We start from the raw sequence: 22,460 nt of genomic DNA on the forward strand, positions 1-22,460 counted from the left end.
TAATGATTTCAGACTTACCTACCTAGTCCCACAATCACATAAGCCCATTTCTTGAAATACATGTCTTAATGTAGATCTCCTACTGGCTCTGCTTCTCTGGTTAAACCCTGACAGACACCTTCACAAGCCATCAATAGCTCACAAATACAAAACACCTAGGGATAACTTTAACAAGTAATATGTGGTTAGGGGGCACGCGGCTGGGTCAGTCAGTAGAACATGCAACTCTTGATCTTGGGGCTGTGAGTTCAAGACCCACATTGGGTGTAGAGCTTACATAAAAGTAGGAAGAAAAAAAAAAAGACCAAGAGCAAAAGAAATGTGTGGTTCCACCGAGAGATCTAATATCAAATAAATTTATAGGTTTATACACAGTCCTAGTCAAACATACAGCTGTTCAGATCATGACAAAATAACCTTAAAGTTCCTCTGGATGAATTAAAAAGAAAAAGAACAATTTAGAAAATAATAATTGCTAACATTTACTGAATGCTTACTCTGCCCTAGGCTCTTTACCCAAGTTGCAAAAAAAAAAAAAAAAAAAAAAAAAAAAACCCAAAAAACAAAAAAACAAAACCACCTAAGAAGCAGAGAAGACAAGGTAATTCAAGGAAAAGATCAAATTGGGAGGGCAGGCCACGGCCTGGCTTATTTTGTAAATAGGATCTTCCTATCTGAATGCATCATAGCCATTCATGGTTTCTTAGATGTGTCCCTTTTTTCTCCTTCATGTTCATCCAGGGCTACAGTGTCTGGAATTTCATTCGTGATGGCCTAGTGAATCTCTGCACTGGCTTCCCTCCAGAATCTCAGTCTCTGGGCCCTACAGTCTGTTTTCTTTTTCATGTTTATTTGTTTTTTTGAGAGAGAGAGAGAGAGAGAGAGAGGGGGAGAGAGAGAGAGAGAGAGACAGAGCGTGAGCTGGGGCGGGGCAGAGAGAGAGGGAGACACAGAATCAGAAACAGGCTCCAGGTTCTGAGCTGTCAGCACAGAGCCTGACACGGGGCTCAAACCCACAAACCTGTGAGATCATGACCTGAGCTGAAGTTGGAGGCTCAACCGACTGAGCCACCCAGGCGCCACCCCCACAGGCCGTTTTCTAATTCCTCAGTAAAGAGGCAATGATAAGTCATGGAATAAAAAGTATATAAGGTGAAAACAAACAGATAAGGACGGAGAGGTTTGGAAGAAAACAAGGTTTCCTCCAGTTCTGCCAGCCCTTGGAAGTTTCACTCACTGCATTACTATTATTAAAGTGGACACAGCAATCCAAGCTCAGAGTACCAGGAAGAAATTCTCTTCTCTGTATTTAGAGTAAATTAAGCAACCTGTGTTTTTTGTAACCTGTATCATTTAATAACAAGTCTATCACAAGGTAATAAATAGGAAATGAAACCAGCACTCTCTGGAGGGAGGTCGCTGTAACTGGAATTTTTAATAAACTGGAGAAAGGCTAAGTCCTTCCCACCATCTTGGACTCACACAGGAACACTGTCAGGATGACAGCACAGAAACAGCTAGTCACTGCTCCTTTCGGATTTCATTCTTCAGAGGTCCACTTCTGGGTACACCTAGACTCGCAACTCAAGTGAATAATTCTTGGGTGCTGGCTTTGCTCCTGTCAAAGAATGTGAAAACTAATGTGGCTGATCCACTTTTCTTTTGAGATCAAAATGGGTGCATCTTCTTTTTTTTTAACAGAAAAACAAGAAACCAAACCCACACGTATCTTCATGAAATGGATATATATTTCACACCTGAATAAATCTGTGGACTTCATGCTGCTGTATCTATGAATGGCGCTCTGCAGTATCTAAGAATGTCAGGATGTCGATCTTGCTCAGGGACGTTTAAAAATGATGCAATGCCCGATCAATAAGAAAAAAAAAACTGTATATTTTCTTATCATAATGTAATACAAAATTAGGTACCAATAATGAAGTAATCTAATTAATAATTAGAAATGTACTCAATATCGTATAGTTTGAAAATCTGTGTCACCATATCTAAAATATATTTATTTTACATTAACCATAACACAGGGTGATTAGTTTGGTGTCCTTATCTGAGTGCCAGCATATCTGTAGAGTTGTTGGGTCTGGGAATTCTCAGCATAGTACATTAAGCAGCTGGAAAGCTTTAATGCTCGAGGATGGTGCTGGCATGACATAGATGTTCAAAAGGAACAACATTTAAAATGAGCCACCTCCACAATTTGTAACTAGCTGGTATATGCTTGCTATCATGATGTAGAAGGCTTTCCAGGAAGCAAAACTAGGCTGTTATTGTGCATGCTGCTGCTCAGTGCTAAGAAACTATAAGAACCTGTTAACCGGGCAAATTCTCACTGGTCTCTTACCTTAGCCTGTGACAGTTTGCACCATTACATCTAGACAATTATAATGCTTTACAGACCAAAGGGCTAGTTTCTCCTTAACACTCTTCAACTGCAATATGCACAGGACATTTTCACATTCATATGCAAAGCATATGGTTAACCTCAATCTATGGAGAAAATGCTAAAGCCAACAAAAAGCTTCATTCAATTTTTCTTCATTTTATGGAACAATACTGAAAGAAAAAATATGAACTGAGATGATGTGGTTGAATGGAAGGTTTCTTGGGAAATCAATTAGAAGACCAAAATAATTGCTTTTTTAATTGAGCTTTCTGGAATAATTACCTGTTTGAAAGATAACCTACCAGTGATGCCATTGGATTCCTGCTGTAGGTCACAGTACCAGAGTCGGTTTACTGGATCACATCCCTCCCTTATTGATAATAAGACATAGCGACCATCGTCAGACAACTAGGAAGGAAATAAAAACAGTGCAGGGAGGGGACTGATTAGAAAATATTTTCTGCGAAAGCACGGTTAAGTAAAAACTAAAGGTTAACCTCAAATGCAATATGTTCATTCCAAATTTATGTGTGGCTAAGAAAGTTAGAAAAAAAAAGATGAACATCAACTTTAACTTATTTTACTCTTACATCACAGTTTAAAAAACAATGAAATATTTAAGTAGAAAATATCAATAGATAAAACTGAATGCCATGACTCAATGTGATTTTGATTTAAATTTATAGTCTATTCTTTAACTGAAAATACACGCAATCTGTCATTTTGAATATCAGTATCTCTGACTTTGAAATTTTGTCACGGGTTATAGATATTAAAATTGTCGTGAATGAGTGAGAATTAGCAAAATGGGCATGATGCAGTTTATCTGTGGTGCACACTGCTGGCATCAGCCAGTTGCTGTGGAACAACTCTTTCTGTGTATCTAGTCACCTCTACAGCAAGATGTCGAAGATCAAAAGCCTGTGCTTCTGTAGATTTCCTTTACAGAATCAAATAGGAGAATCTCAGGCAGCAAAAAGAATCTTGGTAAACTCATAAAACAAACGATATATTATGATTTTGAGTTGTCAAACTGATATAAGTGGTATCAAACTCTCTCTCTCTCCACACACACACACACACACACACACACACACACACACACATATCCTTTTGTAACTTTCTTCAACAGAATTAAAAAAATTAGTCCATGTCAATATATGTATATTTAATTCATTTGTTTTAACTGCTATGAAGTATTTCAATCTAGAAATATACCACAATTAATTGATCCATTTTCCCACGAATAGATGTTTTATTTCTATTTTCTTCCTATCACAAGCCACACTTCAGAGAAGTTTTGAACACGTTTATTTGTGGCCTTATGTGTGTTTCCAGGTGTATAACTAGAAGTAAACTTGCTCAGTGGTAAGACACTCACATACTCAACTTTCTTAGATGTGGCCAAATAATTTTCCAAGATGATTGTACCAACTTATATCTTACATTTCACAGTGAGTAACAGTTCCTGTTTTCCATATCCTACTGTGATGGCTAATTTTGCATATCAACTTGGCTAGACCACGGTACCCAGGTACTTTGTCAAACATTACTCTGGATGTTTCTGTGAAGGTGTTTTTGTTTTTGTTGTTGTTTATTTATTTTTGAGAGAGAGGGAGACACAGAATCCGAAGCAGGCTCCAGACTCAGCTGTCAGCACAGAAGCTGATGCGGGGCTTGAACCCATGAACTGTGAAATCATGACCTGAGCTGAAGCCAGAGACTCAACTGACTGAGCCCCTGTGAATGTGTTTTTTAGATGGGATGAACATTTAAACTGGTGGACTCTTAAAAGGTGATCACCCTTCATAATGTGGGTGTGCCTCATCCAATCAGTCCTGAAGGCCTTAACAGAAAAACAGTGACCTTCCCAAGCAAAAAGGAATTCTGCCTTTGCACTCAAACTGAAAACTCAGGATTTCCAGCCTGCCAACCTACCCTTCACAATCACATTAGCCAATTCTTTAGAAATAAGTCTTTCTCCTATAGGTGTATACACACATTCTGTTGGTTCTGTTTCTCTGGAGAATCTTAACATACTTACCAACAACTGTTAATATGTTTTTTCAACAAATAGTTGCTAAGCAGCCATTATGTGCAAGACATTTAAAGATATATCGGTGAACAAATCAGGGAAAAAAAGTTACATTCTACTGGAGGAGATAAGTATGGAATTATGTAGCATATTATAAAATGATGAATGCCATGGAGAACATGAACAGGTGTAGGTAAGGGAGGCAGGATGTGGGGAGAGGAACTGTAACTTTTTAAATATGGTAGTCAAGGTAGGCCTAAGAAAGTGTCTTTCCATTCTGTTCTGTCTTGCATTGTTTCAGATGAGAAGTAATTTTCTATCTTTTTCTCACTGCATGTAATTTTGTGTTTTCTTCTTTCTGGCTGCTCGTGAGATTTTTTTTTTTTTAATCTTAAAACTAAGATTTTTATCTTAAGTTTTAATGCAAATTAATAATGGGCTTTGCTGTAGTAGCTTGAGATTTGTTGAACATTTTGGATCTGTGAGTTTGTCTATTTTATCAAATCCGTAACGCTTTTGGCCTTTTTTCTTTTCCTCCTTTATATTTTTGTGTCCCTTCACTTTACTGTAGGACTTCAGATACACAATGTTAGATCACTTAGCACTACCCCATAGGTCAGTGGGGCTGTGTTCATTTTTGTTTCAGTTTTTTTCTTTTTGGTTTATTTTCAATTGTCCTGTTTTCAAATTCACTGACATTTTTGTAGTATCTAAACTGCTGTTCAGCCCATGCAGAGCATTTTTTGATTCGGATGGTTTATTTTCACATCTAGAAGAATGTTTGGTTGATTTTTGAATTTTTTGTTTCTTTGTTCATTATACTGTTTTCTTAAATCCTTTAAAAATTACTTTATAAGCTGTTTTTTAAAATTTTTTAAACATTTTATTTATTTTTGAGAGACAGAGACAGAGCATGAGCAGGGGAGGGTCAGAGAGAGACAGAGACAGAATCCGAAGCAAGCTCCAGGCTCTGAGCTGTCAGCACAGAGCCTGATGCGGGGCTTGAACCCACGAACCGTGAGATCACGACCTGAGCCAAAGTTGGAGGCTTAACTGACTGAGCTACCCAGGTGCCTCTCAGTTTTTTTTTAAAGTCTCTGCTCATTATCCTGCCTGTCACTTCGAGATCTGTTTCATTGGCTACTATTTTCCCTGGTTATAAGTCACATTTTTCTGCTTCTTTACATACTTAGCAACTTTTTAAAATTGGATTCTACACATTTTGAATGTGGTCTGGATTTTTTTAATGTTTTGTTTTTGTATTCCTTTAAAAAGTTTTGAGGCAGTTAATGTGTTAGTGGGTCAGCTCGATCACTTGGAACTTGTTTTCAAGCTTTGCTGGGAAACATCTACAGCCTCACTGCAAAGGCATGGCCTCTCTGGGGTAGCCAGTGAACACCCCAGATGTTCACAAGGTCTTTTCACTTTGGTCAGAAAGCGACAGCCTCTCAGACCTGTTACTTGTTGGCTTATAGCACCCTATAAGCTTGAATCACGAAGCTTCATTCTATGCATATACTTAGTAGTCCACAAAGACACAAAGGGATACCAAGGCAGATTTCTGGAACTTAGTGGTAGTTCCCTCCTTTTGGTACTCTGCCCGCAAATTCCAGTAGCTTCAGTCTTCCTGAATTCTTTGGATACCAAGTTGAATGAGACTGCAGTACTCTGTGGGTTCTTCCTTCCTTGTGCCAGGCTCCAGAAAATAGCTCCAGAGAGGCAGAAATACAGGGCAATCATAGCATCTGTCTTTCTTACAGATGATGGTCCAGCAATGCCTGTTGACCAATATCTGCAAATGAATGCTTTATTTTGTAAAGTTTTCTAGCTGTTTATGGCAGGAGGGCTGCTCTAAGACCGGTTACACCGTCATGGCCAGAAGCAAATAACTGTCATTATATACATAATTTTTTAACTCATTTTTTAAAAAAAAATTTATGGGGTGGGGGGGGGGGAGAGCGAGAGAGAGCACAAGCAGGGGCAGGGGCAGAGAGAAAGGGAGACAGAGAATCCCAAGCAGGCTCCATGCTGTCAGCGCAGAGCCTAACACGGAGCTCAAACTCACAAACTGTGAGATTATGACCTGAGCTGAAATCAAGACTTGGACGCTCAACGAACTGAGCCCACCCAGGTGCCCCGTTAACTCATTTTTAATTCTTTATTGTATAATTACACTTTCTTTTTAGAGTATGTTACTGTGCATGATTGAAATTCACAGATATAAAAATTAAGAATGTAATTAAGGTAGAACTAATTTAAAAGAGAATACCCATAATTAATAAAAAACATAACAGGGGCGGGATTCTGTCTCTCCCTCTCTCTGCCCCTCCCCTGCTTCTGCCCGTGCTCTCTATATAAACAAATAAACATAATACAAAACGTTTTAAAAAACATAGTGATATATTTCTTTCTGTCTCATTACACAGTAAGGTATTTTTACTGTTTCTGTTTTCTATTCCAATAATACTTCTGTGAACTACCTGCGGCCTTTGGGGCATGCTTCTTTTCTTTCACGTAGAAGTGAAACCATCAAAAGTTCACTCTGACTTGTTCTGCTGCCCCCATCACGCCCACATATGCTGATTCCTTCTATCAGTGCAATGTGATAATACCGAGCGAAATGTCATCTAGACAAGAGTGCCTGAGCATGGAACACTTAGGATTTTACTTACCACCAGCAGCAAGTGCTTAGACTTGAAGGAATTAGGTTCCAGCTCTCCAAAAATGTCCATCCACGGTCTATCTACAGGGTCATTTTGGGAGAGCAGCTGTTTGTCAATTTGGTTCTTTGCATTTATAAATTAGTCATAACAGCTATGTATGTCTAAAATGCCCATTGTTTTAAACACCTGGCAGCACGCTGGATGTCTTAAGTCAAGCATCACTTTCTCAGAAAAAATCATTTTAAAGCACAGACATAATTTGTACTTGTGAAATAGAAGCGAGATTCCAAAGAAGTTAGTTTCATCAAATATTCTAGAAAATCCTGTTCAATTTGGCTGCTCTTTCCTGGTGACATTTTTTTTTTCTGAGTTCAGAAACAGTTTCCTTTCACAAACATGAATCATACTTTGCTGTATGGGTTTTTGCCACAAATTATACATAATACCGAATGACTCTAGGTACATTCTCTTCTATCTTTTGCTGCCTCCTTATAGTCTTTTCAGATATCGTCAGTTTTGGAGAATCCTTACATAAATTTCCGATTTCCACTAATTCTTTTCTCCATTTTCATCCTCACTGTATTTCCAACTTACCTGTCGTTATGTTTTAAGTGGGTCTCTTGCAAAAGAACATTAGATTTGACTGAGTTTTAAAAAAAAAACCCATCTTCAGAATTTGTATTCCATTTTCATTAATTGTCATGCTGAAGTACTGGCTTCCATGTTAATTTTGAGTATTCACCTTGCTTTCCCTTCTTTCGTCTTCGCACTGTATTAATATAAATTTCTTTCTTTCTCTCTCTCTCTCTTTCTTTCTTTCTTTCTCTTTTTTTTTTTTGAGAGAGAGAGAGAGAGAGAGAGAGAGAGAGCAAGAGCTGGGGACAGTAAAGAGAGAAGGAGAAAAGTGATCTTAAGAAAATATTTTTTTAATTTTTAATGTTCGATTTATTTTTGAGAGAGAGAGAGAGAGACAGTATGAGTGATGGAGGAACAGAGAGAGGGAGACACAGAATCGGAAGCAGGCTCCAGGCTCTGAGCTGTGAGCATAGAGCCTGATGTGGGGCTCAAACCCACGAACCATGAGATCATGACCTGAGCTGCAGCCAGACACTTAATTGACTGAGCCACGCAGGCTCCCCTTGAGGGAGAAAAAGTCTTAAGCAGGCTCCATGCCCAGCACAGAGCCCAACATTGGGCTCAATCTCATGACCATGAGATCATGATCTGAGCTGAAATCAAGAGTCGGACACTTAACTAAGCTACCCAGTTGCCCCTAATATAAATTTATGAACGTTGTCCCTTCTTTGACTTTGGGAGTTATAGAACCTATTTCTAGGTTTTTACGTACTTTCCTTAAGCTTTTCATATACATAGTGAATAAACTCATGACTAGAATTTAAGTTCTACCTTATTTTTATTTTTTAATGTTATTTTTTTAATGTTTACTCATTTTCGAAAGACAGAGAGAGAGCACAAGCAGGGGTGGGGCAGAGAGAGAGGGAGACACAGAATCCGAAGCAGGCTCCAGGCTCTGAGCTGTCAGCACAGAGCCCGATACAGGGCTCGAACCCATGAACCATGAGATCACGACCTGAGTCAAAGTCGGATGCCTAACCGACTGAGCCACCCGGATGCCCCAAGTTCCACCTTATTTTTAAATGGTCCTATATTAATGTCATCAAGCAACCTTACATCATAACTTTATTAAATGTAATGAAAAGCAGCCTCATTAATTCTTCGGACTTTTGTTCTCTTGTCCTTTAAATCAAGACAGAATTTTTATAGCTTAGTGCTTAAAGTATCGCAAGCATAAATGGTGGTTAACTGAGTTGTAGTGATTCAGCCAACAGAAAGACAGGGCAGTAAAACTCACTGCCAGAATCGCACCAAACCTCTGATGAAAGCTGTGTCTCAAGCACATCTAGTGAGGTTTTCTTAGGATTTCTGGCTGAACTAAATATTGTAGCAGTTTATATTTAATCTAAGGCAGGAAACCCCAAGGTACATTGCTGTTGGGATGCCAATTAAGTCTCTCTTTTTCACCGTAACTCTCTTCGTCACAGTCCAGTGATGTTCCATAGCCACTAAACAAATCTGCTAAACCGGAAACTCTGAATTTTGAAATGCTCAAGGTCTCAGATTTCAAAATTAGTGTCATTTCAAAATGACAGATTTCAAAATACGTGTCATTGTTGCCCCAAAATATATAGATTAGAAATACACCTTGATCCACTAAAATTGTAGCAATGCAAGTTTAACCACGGCTTCACATTCAGACTACAAGGCAATTTAAAAAATGTATTTTGGAGCTCACTGGGAGGAAAAGAGAAAAATACTATTGATGAGGAGGACACTTAAATCTCAACAGAAAAAAAAGTAACTTTTCTGAGATCCACATAAAAAGAAAACAGAAAAGCAGGTGAGTCAAGGGCCCGATCTGGCCTTCACAAAACACTACAAATTCCAGTTCATAAAATACCGTGTTTTTTTTTTTTTTCTTTAAATAATGATACCAGCAAGAGTACTGTGTTCTCTGGAAGCAATTAATCTGATTCAAAAGCACTGACTTGTTGCAACGAGGCTGGGATAACGCCAGTGTGGCCAATTATGAAATACATAATTCTTAATTCTGTGCCTTCCACAGCTTCCTTCTACTTTATGTCTATATTGTTTCAAACTAATTTTCCTTAAGTCAAAATGATCTTACTTCATGAAAATCTACCTTTTATACAAATAAACATTAAATAACAAAAAAATTCAAAGAATCACTGTAAGTCAAGTATTTACATTTGTGGTTATTAAATCCAGTAACTAACTGCATTCCATACAATACCAACAGGGATGAAAGCTATCATTCTTTCTTTAAAATTATTTTTAAGGTCTGTTGATTTTTGAGACAGAGAGAGCACAAGCAGGGGAGGGGCAGAGAGAAAGGGAGACACAGAATCCAAAGCGGGCTCCAGGCTCCGAGCTGTCAGCACAGGGCAAGACTGCAAGATCATGACCTGCGCTGAAGTCAGATGCTTAACCAACTGAGCCACTCAGGTACCCCCATAAATAACCATTCTTTACCATGTAGCTTTTCATTACCCATAACCAGGAGAACCTTAACAGACAGAAACAAATGCAAAAGCCACCCCAGCCACCACCCCTTGCTCCTGGGTGGGTGGGACTGAAGATGGCTAATGTGCACCACAGTGGTCGGTTTTCACAGGAGTTGAGGTGCCCAACAACTTGCCATCCCCTTTCCCAAAGACACGATTTAACTAACATGCCACCAACACAGCCATCCCGTATTCAGGGAGTCAGAGCTGAGGCTGGTTATTCTCCTAATATCTACTGAGAGTCTGCCGCTGCTGACCAGGTTCTGAAACACACAGATCAACAGGGCCTTCAAGAGCTCATGCTCGGGTAGGAGCACCGATAGCATGAAGTGCAAAGTGCGGCGGGAGTGCAGAGAATGCAGCTAACAGGGCGGGAAGCTGGAGAAAGAATGAGATCTGAGGAGGATATGGGGGTGGGATGGCCCCCAAAAGAGAAGATTTCTCTCTTAAAAGAGAAATAGAATTCCCCTCAAAATGGTTGCTTGAATTTTACCCTCTTACAACCGCCTCACTGGTATAGCTATCTGGCTCACAGAGCAGTACTTGACAGGAGCTACATAAACTCATTCTCAAGTGCACATCCCGCCAATGGACATCAGCATGTGCAGTGGATGCCGTGGTCTGCTGGGTGCTGGGATGCTCAGCTAAGAACCTCTAGGCCTGTCCTCCGGTCGGAGAGAACCACCTTTCCCAAGATCGAATCCTTTCGGGTTCTTCCCACAGGCAATGACTGATTAATGCAAGGGTATGAAAGCCCAGACCCCTCAGCCCCTAGTCAGGAAAATGCTGAAGGCCAACCCAACTGGAGAGCTCCCTGAAGAACTGGCTGAGGTCTTTGTAATGACTGCACACAGTTCAGCCCCTCCTGTTCTGCTCTCACTTCCCCAGCACAGGCGGAGATTTCCAAAGCACTCCCTTTCAACTTCCGAGTCTGCTTCCCCAGGAACCTGACCTGTGGCAGCATGCAAGGCACCACAACACCCTGTACACACACGGTGTGTAAACTAGCACAGCCCACAACTGCTGTGCTTCCACGCACTCCCTAGGCAGAGGCAACAAGCAGTGCATTTCTCCCAGTTCATCAGCTAGAAATGAAACAAGTCAGCAGATGCAGAACCAGATTATCAAGCTGATCCCTGATAAGGTGCTCACCTAAGAATGCAGCGCAGGGCTGTGAATCAGCTAGGTTGAGAACTCCCAACCCCCCTCAGATCTAGCCCGGAGGCAGCCCTGATCCAGGAAAATTCCCAAACAAGGAGGTCACAGGAGCGTGGAAAGAAGTGTTCCCTTCTAACTTCTGTGGTTTCTCAGGTTGGCATATTTTATGCTAACTGGAGAAAACCTTTGGTAAGTGTGGGCTTCTGTTTTTGAAGAGGGTACCCAGTAACAACTGCCATACTCACTGATATTTACCAAAATGGCATAAGGTATGGGGTTTTCAGACTATACTTTCATTAAAGAAGCCACAGTCATTCACGAAGAAATGTTAATTGTGTATATTGTGGTGTTAAGCTACACAGAAATAGTAGTATTTACCAAGGAAACTCTTGACAGACACCATTCAAACTATAAGATGGAGTATGTATTTTATTATTTTATTCTGTTATGTTATATGCTGCTCCAACAAACACAAAACTCACGTGACTCAGCACATTCAGGAATATAACTTCCACAAACCCAGGAGCCATTAACATCACAGAATTTAGAGAAATACGCAGCAACCAGAATACACCTCGGGGGAATCTAGTCCCAAATAAGAATGCCTAGTGTAGGTGTGACGGTAATCCACTCAGAACAGGGTCTGGGTCAGGCTGCTCCGTATTTACAAGACGTCAGCAGCTTTACCATCCATTCATTTATAGAAAGAAGTGTGATGGGGTGCCTGGGTGGCTCAGTCGGTTGAGTGTCCGACTTCAGCTCAGGTCATGATCTCACAGTTTGTGAGTTCGAGCCCCGCGTCAGGCTCTGTGCTGACAGCTGACAGCTGACAGCTCAGAGCCTGGAGCCTGCTTTAGATTCTGTGTCCCCCCTCTCTCTCTGTCCCTCCCCCATTCATAGCTCTGTCTCTCTCAAAAATAAAAATAACCATTAAAAAAAAAAATAGGGAGTGTGAAACAGAAGCTATATGACAATAATAGTTTCTCCAGAGAACGGGATGCTTATACTTTATTTTAAGCAATAAACCTGTATTATTATGTATTATTATTACCAGCATCATAAAAATGTTAAAGTCACTGGATTTGGCTATTCTCAGTCTCAGTACTATACAATAAGAACAGCTGGGCTTTCCAAATGACCTGAATCAACTAGCTTTTCTTCATCTCATGTTAGGAGAAAATGGACAGAAGATCACTTATTAATGTTTTAAACTCCTAATCATTTATCTACAAAGTTGTCTTTCAAAATGAGAGGACACAGAGCTGATATTTATCTATCGGGAGAGAATAAGTGGACTTTCATCAAACAAATTACCATTTTCAAAGAACGACTCATGAACGATCTTATGCTAGAGCTACTGAGCTCCAGTCATGTGGTCTTGTGTTAATAACCGAATCTCCACAGACATGAAATTTCTTTGCTACATATAATAATTTCCATTTAGAACCCAGGAAGTAAAGAAAGGTTTTTTTTTTCATATTTTGAATCTACATGCACCTTTTCAAACTGGGGAAAGTATTCTTTTTTATGTATTATGATAAAAGAATTGTGTATATAAAAAAAGTATGCTAAAAAGCAGTGAGACTTAACATTGTCTGGAAAGTTAACAAAAGGAGTGAAAATGGATTTTAATAGCCTTGAGAGTTAATCATGTGCCTTCAGAGCAGGAAAAATTTATCAATTTTATTTCACAGTCTCCTTTGGATTCCTCTCATAATAGCTGTGAATCATAACATCATCTCTTTAATATTAAGTATGTTTCCAAAACTTAATCTATGAAAACTTTTAAAGGTCAAACTATCATCTACATTTATGGCTGTCTTTTCACTTAGGGAACTGATTAGGGATTTGTAAGAAAAACAGGAGACAGATTCGTACAGAACAACAGGAGTCGTCTTAAGCTCATGTGGTATGTGTTAACAAAAACATTTTCAACAGGCAGTCATTAAACCAGATTTCGCAGCTCTCCCAATACAATGTGGTACTACAGCAATGGGGGAATAACAGAAATCGACCCAAACACTATCCGATGTGTTCCTCAATATGCCACAAACAGATGTGACAGAGAACTTAAGGAAAAGAAAATGCATTCAAAGTAAAATGAGCAATGTGGGTGGGTCTTGACATGATGTAGCTGCCATTGTTTCCAATCTACCTGGTTGTGTGTCTGGCAGAGAAGCTTGATTACTTAAGAATGTGCCGTTTGTTTTCTTTTCTCCCTTACTGACCAAGAGGGGTCAGGTGAGAAGTGACTGATCAGCAAATCCAACCCTACTACTACATAAACCAACCAACTCCAGTCAGGAGCTAGTTCATGTATACAGAGTAGCACCGCTTTCTAGCTTTTTACTCACATTCAGGTCTTTTGTGTGGTTTCCTGACTTTTCTTCCCAACCATGCTGCTGGGATTTTCCCGCACGCTAATCAGCATGATGGATATTATCACGCCATGCAGTGCTGATGAAAGAGAGGACACAGGTGATGAGCCGGGGACATGCCAAGTCTGGTTAGGAATCCACCCCAGGACTGACATAAAGACAACCACTCAGCCACTCCCGTGACGAACAGAGAGAATCATCAGTCTCTGGGACCTAGTAGAGAGTGCATGGCTCTCTGGTACAGCACAAGGAAATGAAGGCTCACTAATGACACACTCTGACAGCCTCCAGCTCAATTACTGAAGTTAAGGTCAAGAGGACAACAGTCCCTTAAAAATGACACACAAACTGAACATGGTGGGAATTGTCATGAGCCCCTAAGCCCCTTAGTAACGTTTAAAAATGTTTATACGTAATGGTTTCCTATAACAAAAACATGTTCCAAAAGGCCTGAGCATGCCTGTCTCTGCTCCCGAGCACTGCCTGGCCCTGGCACAGTGCTGCACCCAAGGCAACGGCTTATTGGGCATCTGGGGAATGAATGCAGGAACTGGGCTGACCAGGAAGAAAGCTGCTGGACAACTGCTGCTCCAAGTCCAAACTACCCAACGAAGACGGGGCAGGTGAGGCAGCATTCCCTGAGGGACAACTGGACATTACTGTGTAGGCTTCATCAGGCAGAGCTAGATGCACACCGGGCCTCGAGGGTCTTCATGTGCCTAGACCTCAGCAGGGGGAGGGAGGGGGAGGAAATTAATGTTGGCTTTGTGCCCACAGGGTCAAGCATCAGGCAGTGATTTTACATGTTAATGTAGTATAACATGTGTATATATAAAATAGTGCAACATATACGTACGTTTATAATACGTGTATAATGTACGTACAATATATAAATGTCCACACAAATAGACACATATTTGAATTATTAGGGATCACAAGTGAACATATAAAAATGGCAATAGGGAGGGGCGCCTGGGTGGCGCAGTTGGTTAAGCGTCCGACTTCAGCCAGGTCACGATCTCGTGGTCCGTGAGTTCGAGCCCCGCGTCAGGCTCTGGGCTGATGGCTCAGAGCCTGGAGCCTGTTTCCGATTCTGTGTCTCCCTCTCTCTCTGCCCCTCCCCCATTCATGCTCTGTCTCTCTCTGTCCCAAATAAAGAAATAAACATTGAAAAAAAAAATTTTTTTAAAAATGGCAATAGGGATATGTGATAAACATTAAGATTAGGATTACCTTTGTGAAAAGAAACTTTTTTTTCAAGAATTAGCTATGACAGAATTAGGTTCTCAATATAGAATTCAGCTAGATGGTCACAAAGAGGCTGGGCATTTTCTCCTTAATCCTTCCTAAAGGTACCGGATACATTTTCAGAATCTTCATCTAGAGCACCCTCTGCTGGGAAAAGTGCCTCAAAATACTTGATTTCCTTGTTCCCCCAAATGCTCTGCAAATCTTTAAAATAAAATAAAAGTAATTTTTTCCTGATCCGGTAGAATCTTCTAAAACATGACAATTTCTATTGTCCCACGACCCTGCCTTCCAACTAAAGCCTCACAGTCTATGTTAAATAATTGACACCACTGTCCCTTGAAGGCAAATGCTAGACAGGTTTCACATTACCCCCAAGGGAATGAGGGAGCTGAGGGGACTGAGGGCCAGAGGGCCTTGGCTGGCAGGTGAGGAGAAAGAACAGTGGTTACCACCACCCACCTTCCAGGATGGGGCAAGCCCTGGATGTCACTTTCCCTGGAATGAGAGGCACCGGGAAGGCAGCTGGCCTCCAGACATCTTGAAAGGTCTCTGCAGAATAAGGATGGAAGAGGGGAGCTGCAGAGAGGCGCAATCCCAAGGGAACCCTGCTGGGAGCAGAAGCCTTGGGAGGCAACACAAACGTGAGCCAGAGAGTTTATCGTCCACATCACAGAACAGAATTGAGGGGATCTCACTACAAAAGGATGCCATGAGGGAGGCGGCACCAAGACACCCATCATGACTGCAAGTAGACTGTGGCAAGGAGATGCTGGCAAACAGCTCCAGAGGAGCAGAAATCCCCTTCCCCTCCTCTGATTCCTCCTCCTTGCATGGCCGCTGGAGAAACTAATCCATGATGAATAACTGAGGTGAGATACCTGGAGTCACCGTCATTGCTGGGAATGGCCTCACCTGCACAACATCAATTCCAATGTTCCAGTGTGATCATCCTCCAAAGTTTCCCTCTGCCCCTTCATATTCCCTCCCTCCAATTCCCCACCCCCATCCCCAAGCAACCACTGACTGTTTTGTGCCATTATAGACTAGTCTGCATTTTCTACAGTGTTCTACAAATGGAATCCAACACCGTGTACTCCTCTTTTCTGGCTTCTTTCACTGAGCATAACTGAGATTCATCCCTACTGTTAAGTGTATCAATAGTTTGCTCCTTTTTACTGCTGAGTAGTATGCCATCATAGAGATGTACCACAATTAGTTCATTCATGCACTTGATGATGGATATTTGGGCTATGCTAGTTTGGGGCTACCTTTAATAAAGTCTTAATGTGAAAAAAAAAAAACCAAACACCAAGCTGGGGGTTGAGTAGTCCCTCCCCCCCATCCCCCATGTGCTCACCAAACTGGAAGGAGGGGGAAGAAGCATGTCAACTGGAGAGACTGCTTTGGACTACAAACAGTTCTAATACCCAAAAGCATCCACAAAGTTACGGGTTCTGTTGGATAGAAGTCAGTCATCCTGGGGAGAGGTGCTGTCACAGGCAAGGATACAAAAACTAAAGCCACTTCCTGATTACAGGTAATGGACTGCTCAAGCAAGAAAGACCTGTTCCTGCAGGAAGGCAGAGGAGCTATCGGTGAAGGAAGAGTCATAAGGAGATAGTATCAAGGATAAAAGGGAAGTCCTCAGTGAACCTGGACTGCAGCAGCCCAAGGAAAGAAGGATGGCAGCTCACCAGAGAAATTCACACACATCCACACACTCAGCCACTCACCCCAGAGGGCCCTCCAACCGTACCCACAATGCCCAAACTGCTCTCACATCCAGCAGCTACCACCTCGCCCAGGAAGCCTGCCTCAGCATCTATGAGATGTTGTGCTAAATCCTCTAGCCCAGACTTTCAGAGCTAAAAAAGCCCTGGAGGAAATGAAGGAAACATATCTGGAGAGAAGTGATGTACTCAGGGCTATGTACACAGGACCAGAATAAAACCTCCTACTTTGTGTTACAGCACACCATCACCGTAACACCAGCTCTCTGCTCAGATGCTGGGACAGTGTTGAAGGTATTAACCAAACACAAGGTTCAAAATGACGATCCTAAAAGCAACTCCATGAAAAGTGAAAGAGCAATGCAGCACATGCACTGGTGCATGGTTATGAAGCAACCAATGCTAGCAAGTGGCAGGGTGACACCTGTTGTAACGAGACTCCCCTGGCAGCTGCAGTACAGCTTCGAGGGAGACCACATCCAGCTTGTGTTTACTAACCCCGCTCGCTCTCTTATAGACTTCCTCTGCATCATCCACTTTTGAGGTTCTGATCCAACATCAAGTTCCTTAGGACTCACCATATAGGTCTTTAGTTCTTGTTTTTTTTAACAACTTTAGTACCTCTGTGCAGTAGAGATGCATCCCTTCAGTCACTGCTATCCTTTCAACAATTATTGTTGCTGTTTTTGCAAGAGCTCTTTCCTTTTGACCAAAGAAGCAAGCACGTGTGGTTAGGAAGACACAGGCTGTGGAGTCTAACACACTCAGCAGGCAGTTCCAGCCACAGGCTTGCAAGCTAATGCCTCTAGCAGGCATTTTACTCCGTCCATGCGATGGAATGATCACCTCCTTCGCAAGGCTCTGGTAAAGATTATATCAGACAATTTACATAGAGTGAACATCTTTTTAAAGAACGGTAGAAGGATCACCTCAACTACTAAAATCTGCTTTTCTTGTCACTTGCCCGGTAGAACTGAATATACATATGTTGAATACACAGATGACAGATCTTCACTGTATTTCTTGAAAGCTGGATTACTCACAATAATGCTACGGAATGCCTCAAGCACCCATCAACAGACGAGTAAATAAAATGTGGTGGGCAACACAATGGATTATTATTCACCATAAAAAGGAAGGAAATTCTGACTCGTGCTGCAACATGGATGAACCTGAGGACTTTATGCTAGGCCAAACAGCCAAGTCACAAGAGGACAGATACTGTATGATGACATTTATATGAGGCACCTAGAGTAGTCCAACATAGACCGAAAGTAGACTGATGGTCAGCAGGGGACGGGGAGTGCTGGGGAGCCAGGAAGCTGGGAAGCCGGGGGGTTACTGCTTTAGCAGGCCCAGTTTCAGTTTTGCAAACTGAAAAAAGTTTTGGAGACGGATGCTGGTGATAGTTGCACAATGATGTAAATGTACTTCGTGCCACTTAACTCTATGCTTAAAAATGATTAAACTAGGGTCGCCTGGGGGCATAGTCGGCTGAGCCTCAGACTTCAGCTGGGGTCATGATCTCATGTGGTTCATGAGTTCGAGCCCCGCCTCGGGCTCTGTGCTGACAGCTTAGAGCCTGGAGTCTGCTTTGAGTTGTGTGTGTGTCTCTCTCTCTCTCAAAAATAAATAAACTTTAAACAATTGATTAACCTAGTAAATTTTGTTATGTCTATTTTACCACAATTTTTTTTAAAGTAAAAAAAAAAATTGGGGCACCTGGATGGCTCAGTTGGTTAAAAGTCTGAGGGTTGATCTCAGCTCAGGTCATGATCTCACAGTTTGTGAGATTGGGCTCCATGCTGATGGTGTGGATTCTCTCTCTGCCCCTGCCCTGCTTGCGCACGCTCTCTCTCTCAAAATAAATAAACTTTTAAAAAAAGTAAAAAAAGAACCTAACTGCTTCATCCAAACGCTAAGAGAGATCCAAGCAACTTGAGTTGCACGTGTACTTTACTATGAAGTTTGTTTTCTTTTAGACCACTATGCTAAATCATATAAATATTCTGGCATTTATTTCCAGTACCCATGTTACTGTATCAATCAAATAAGATTACTTTAATTAAAACAGTTCTGCTGTAATGAAATTATTAGCTTTGAAGCATAAGAATTTCTCTAGAAGAGTATGTCTTTGATTTTATGAAGAATTCAGAGGGAATAAAACTGATTATTAAAATATACTATTTTAAGTTTTCCCCATCAATACCTTCCCCCCCACAAAAGGTAAAAAGAAACACATGAACTGACATTAAAATGTTTTGGAGCAGCATATTTATCTCCCTAATTGTTACACCTGGATGACAGTAAAGATGTGTATTATTTTATAAACAAACACCTATTATCCATAGTAACTAGAAGACTTATGCAGGAGGAGAAGCTGAACTAAGAAGACAAGAGTAGAAGCAATCTCCACATAGAGTCAGAAAAGCCATTAAAAACAAATAGGTGAGAAAAATGACAACAGCAACTACAGACGGAAAGCTCATGGGAGGCGGCACTTAAGTGAGAAAGAAAAAGCATGAAAAAAGGACACAGTCTCAGAGAATGTAAGTCCTAGAAATTCACTTTTAACACACTGCATTAAAGTCTGACAAGTTTTGTGGTTTTTTTTTCCTATGAAGGGCCAGAAAGTGTTCCCAGCTTTGTGGGTCGTGGGCCTTTTGTAGCAGCTACTCATCTCTGCTACTGAAGTCTGAAAGCAGCCACAGATAGTACGTAAAGAAATGGTGTGGCTGTGTTCCCTGTGTTCCTCAAAAATTTTATTTACAAAAGTTGGCAGGAGGCCAGGTTTGGCCTGAAGGCAGGCAATAGTTTGCCAACCCCTGGTCTACAGAAACAAAATAAATAAATGTAAGGACAACTTCGAATAAGGTGTATCAAGGCACATGAGCTCAAATACTGTGGATTCCTATTCTACCCCCTAGTCAATCAGACCCATGGGCTGAAGTTTAAATATAAAATGTTCCTTTTTTACCAAAAAAGGTAAGTGGTTCCATGAGCTAAAGACTTCCTAGTGGATTTCTCACTCCCATTAAAAATGGGCCGACTGGGGCGCCTGGGTGGCACAGTCGGTTAAGCGTCCGACTTCAGCCAGGTCACGATCTTGCGCTCCGTGAGTTCGAGCCCCGCGTCGGGCTCTGGGCTGATGGCTCAGAGCCTGGAGCCTGTTTCCGATTCTGTGTCTCCCTCTCTCTCTGCCCCTCCCCCGTTCATGCTCTGTCTCTCTCTGTCCCAAAAATAAATAAACGTTGAAAAAAAATTAAAAAAAAAAAAATGGGCCGACAGCCCACCTATATCAAAACATTTAGAATGTTTTTTTCATTTAAAAAATATTTCTCAGTATCCAGAAATGAACTAACAAGAGTTACAGTTTCACTCCAAGCACCTCTAAGTTTTTCCATAGTTGATTCTCAACATACAGAGTGAAATCTAGGCCAGTAACTTCACAAACTTCAGTACAGTTGATTATGGTCAAGACCCCCAAGGTATACATCAACTACCTATATATATGATGGGAAAATATCCAAAAATATACATTTTAATGTAAAAGGTGAATAAAATATGAAGAGGCAAGCTGTGTAAAAAGGAAAACACACACACTCTTGCTCCCCACATTCTCACTTAAACAAAGAAAATGTTTGGAAGGATATTCTCCTCGCCTCTGAGAAATAAGATTCCGAATTTCAAAATGTTTGTGTTTTGCTTTATGTGATTCTGATTCTGTACTTTCACATTTTCCACCATAAGCAGGTATGGTATTAAAGTTTTCTGTGGAGGTTGCAGTTAAAAGGTTTATCACTTTCAAAACTAAAAGTCAGTTTGAACACCGATATTTTTAGGAGAATATTCACTCACAGGACTTATCCATAAGGATCACAGAAGAATATTTATATACACAATTCATGTGACATCATTTTTGTGGGGCAATTTCACAGTAGCACAATACCTCAGCTCCACCCATCCATTTGGGCTCATCAGGAAACTCAGCACACAAAATATCTTCTGACTGATCAGTCCCCAACACGTGGTAACAGAGTTTTTGGTGGAGATTGGTGGATGTCTCTGTACCTGAAGAAGTTAAAAATGTATACACTGAAGTGGCAGTTGACAATTTTAAGAAAATCTATTCCATTGGTATTGTACAATGCTAGAAATATTTAAAAACTTACTTATCTGGTCACAGGATACAAAGTTAACAAGTAAAACTTAATTGCTTTCTTATACACCAAGAATGAATAGTGGAATTTGAAGTTAAAAACACAATACCATTAGGGACGTAATATACACCATGGGACCATAGTTAGTAATAGTAATACTGTATTGTATATTTAAAAGTTGCTAAGAGAGGACAGGTTAAAGTTCTCATCACAGGGTGCCTGGGTGGTTAAGCATCTGACTCTCAGTTTTGGCTCAGGTCACGATCTCAGATTTCGTGAGTCAGGCCCCCATTGGGCTCTGGGCTGGCAGTGCGAGCCTGCTTGGGCTTCTCTCTCTCCCCCAGTCTCCCTTCTCTGCTCACGCTGTCTCTGTCTCTCTCAAAATAAATAAATAAACTTAAAAAAAAAGAAAAGTTCCCATCACAAGAAACAGAATTTTCTAATTATGTATGGTGATGTGATACATGTTAACTAGATTTAAATGATCATCATTTCATAATATACACAAATATTGAATCATTAGGTTGTATACATAAAATATGTCAATTATACCTCAACAAAAAAATTTTTTTAAACACATTACCATTGACATTAATACCCCCTAAAATAAAATGCTTAAGTACAAATCTAACAAAATATGTATTAAGACTTATATGAGAAACACTACAAAACTGATAAAAGAAATCAAAAAAGAACTAAATAAAGGGAGAGATGATCCATGTCTATGGATAGGAATACTGTCATGTCAGTTCTTCCTCACTTGACCTACAGATTCAATTTAATTCCAATAAAAGTCCCAGCAAGTTATTTTGTGGATACCAATGAGTTGGTCCTTAAGTTCATGCGGAAAGGCAAAAAACCCAGAACGGCCAACACAGTATTGAAGGCAAAGAACAAAGTTGGAGGCTGACACTACCTGACTTCAAGATTTACTATAAATAATTGAAACAGTGTGGTACTGGCAAAAGAACAGATATATCAATGGAACAGAGTAAAGAGCCTAGAAACAGACCTACATAAATACAGTCAACTGATCTTTGACAAAGGAGCCAAGGTAACACAATGGAGCAAAGATGGCCTTCTCAACATATGGTGCTGTAACAACTAGACATCTATGTGGAAAAAATGAATCCAGACACAGACCTCACACCCTTCACAAGAGAGAATTCAAGTTGGATCACAAATCTAAACATAAATGCAGAACTATAAAACCCCTAAAAGATAACATGGAAGAAAATCTAGACGACCTCTGGTTTGGCAAGGACTTTTTAGATACTATGCCAAAGGTACCATCCATGAAAGAAAGAACCAATAAGCTGGATTTCATTAAAATAAAAAATTTCTACTCTGTAACAGATGCTGTCCAGAGAGTAAGACATGTCACAGATGGGAGAAAATATCTGTGAAACACACATCTGGTAAAAGGACTATTACCCAAAATTTACACAGAACTCTTGAAACTCAAAAATAAGAAAAGAAACAATCCTATCAAAAAAATGGGCCAAAGATCTTAACACAAACCTCACTAAAGAAGATATGCGAGGGCGCCTGGGTGGCTCAGTCAGTTAAGAATCCGACTT

General features: G+C 40.7%; 1 protein-coding gene across 1 annotated transcript in view; it reads right to left on the reverse strand.

The window, feature by feature from the left end:
* Positions 1–22,460, reverse strand: part of PREP (prolyl endopeptidase) — a 121,868-nt gene that overhangs the window by 67,328 nt on the left and 32,080 nt on the right. Inside the window, exons 6-7 of the mRNA XM_040474281.1 lie at positions 20,670–20,791; positions 2,704–2,809 (exon numbers count right to left, since the gene is read on the reverse strand). Of these exons, the coding sequence (XP_040330215.1) occupies positions 2,704–2,809; positions 20,670–20,791 (228 nt within the window). The remainder of the gene's footprint in view (positions 1–2,703; positions 2,810–20,669; positions 20,792–22,460) is intronic.

The sequence above is a fragment of the Herpailurus yagouaroundi genome, unplaced genomic scaffold, assembly GCF_014898765.1.
Source record: "Herpailurus yagouaroundi ecotype Mexico unplaced genomic scaffold, PumYag 139, whole genome shotgun sequence".
NCBI lineage: Eukaryota > Metazoa > Chordata > Mammalia > Carnivora > Felidae > Herpailurus > Herpailurus yagouaroundi.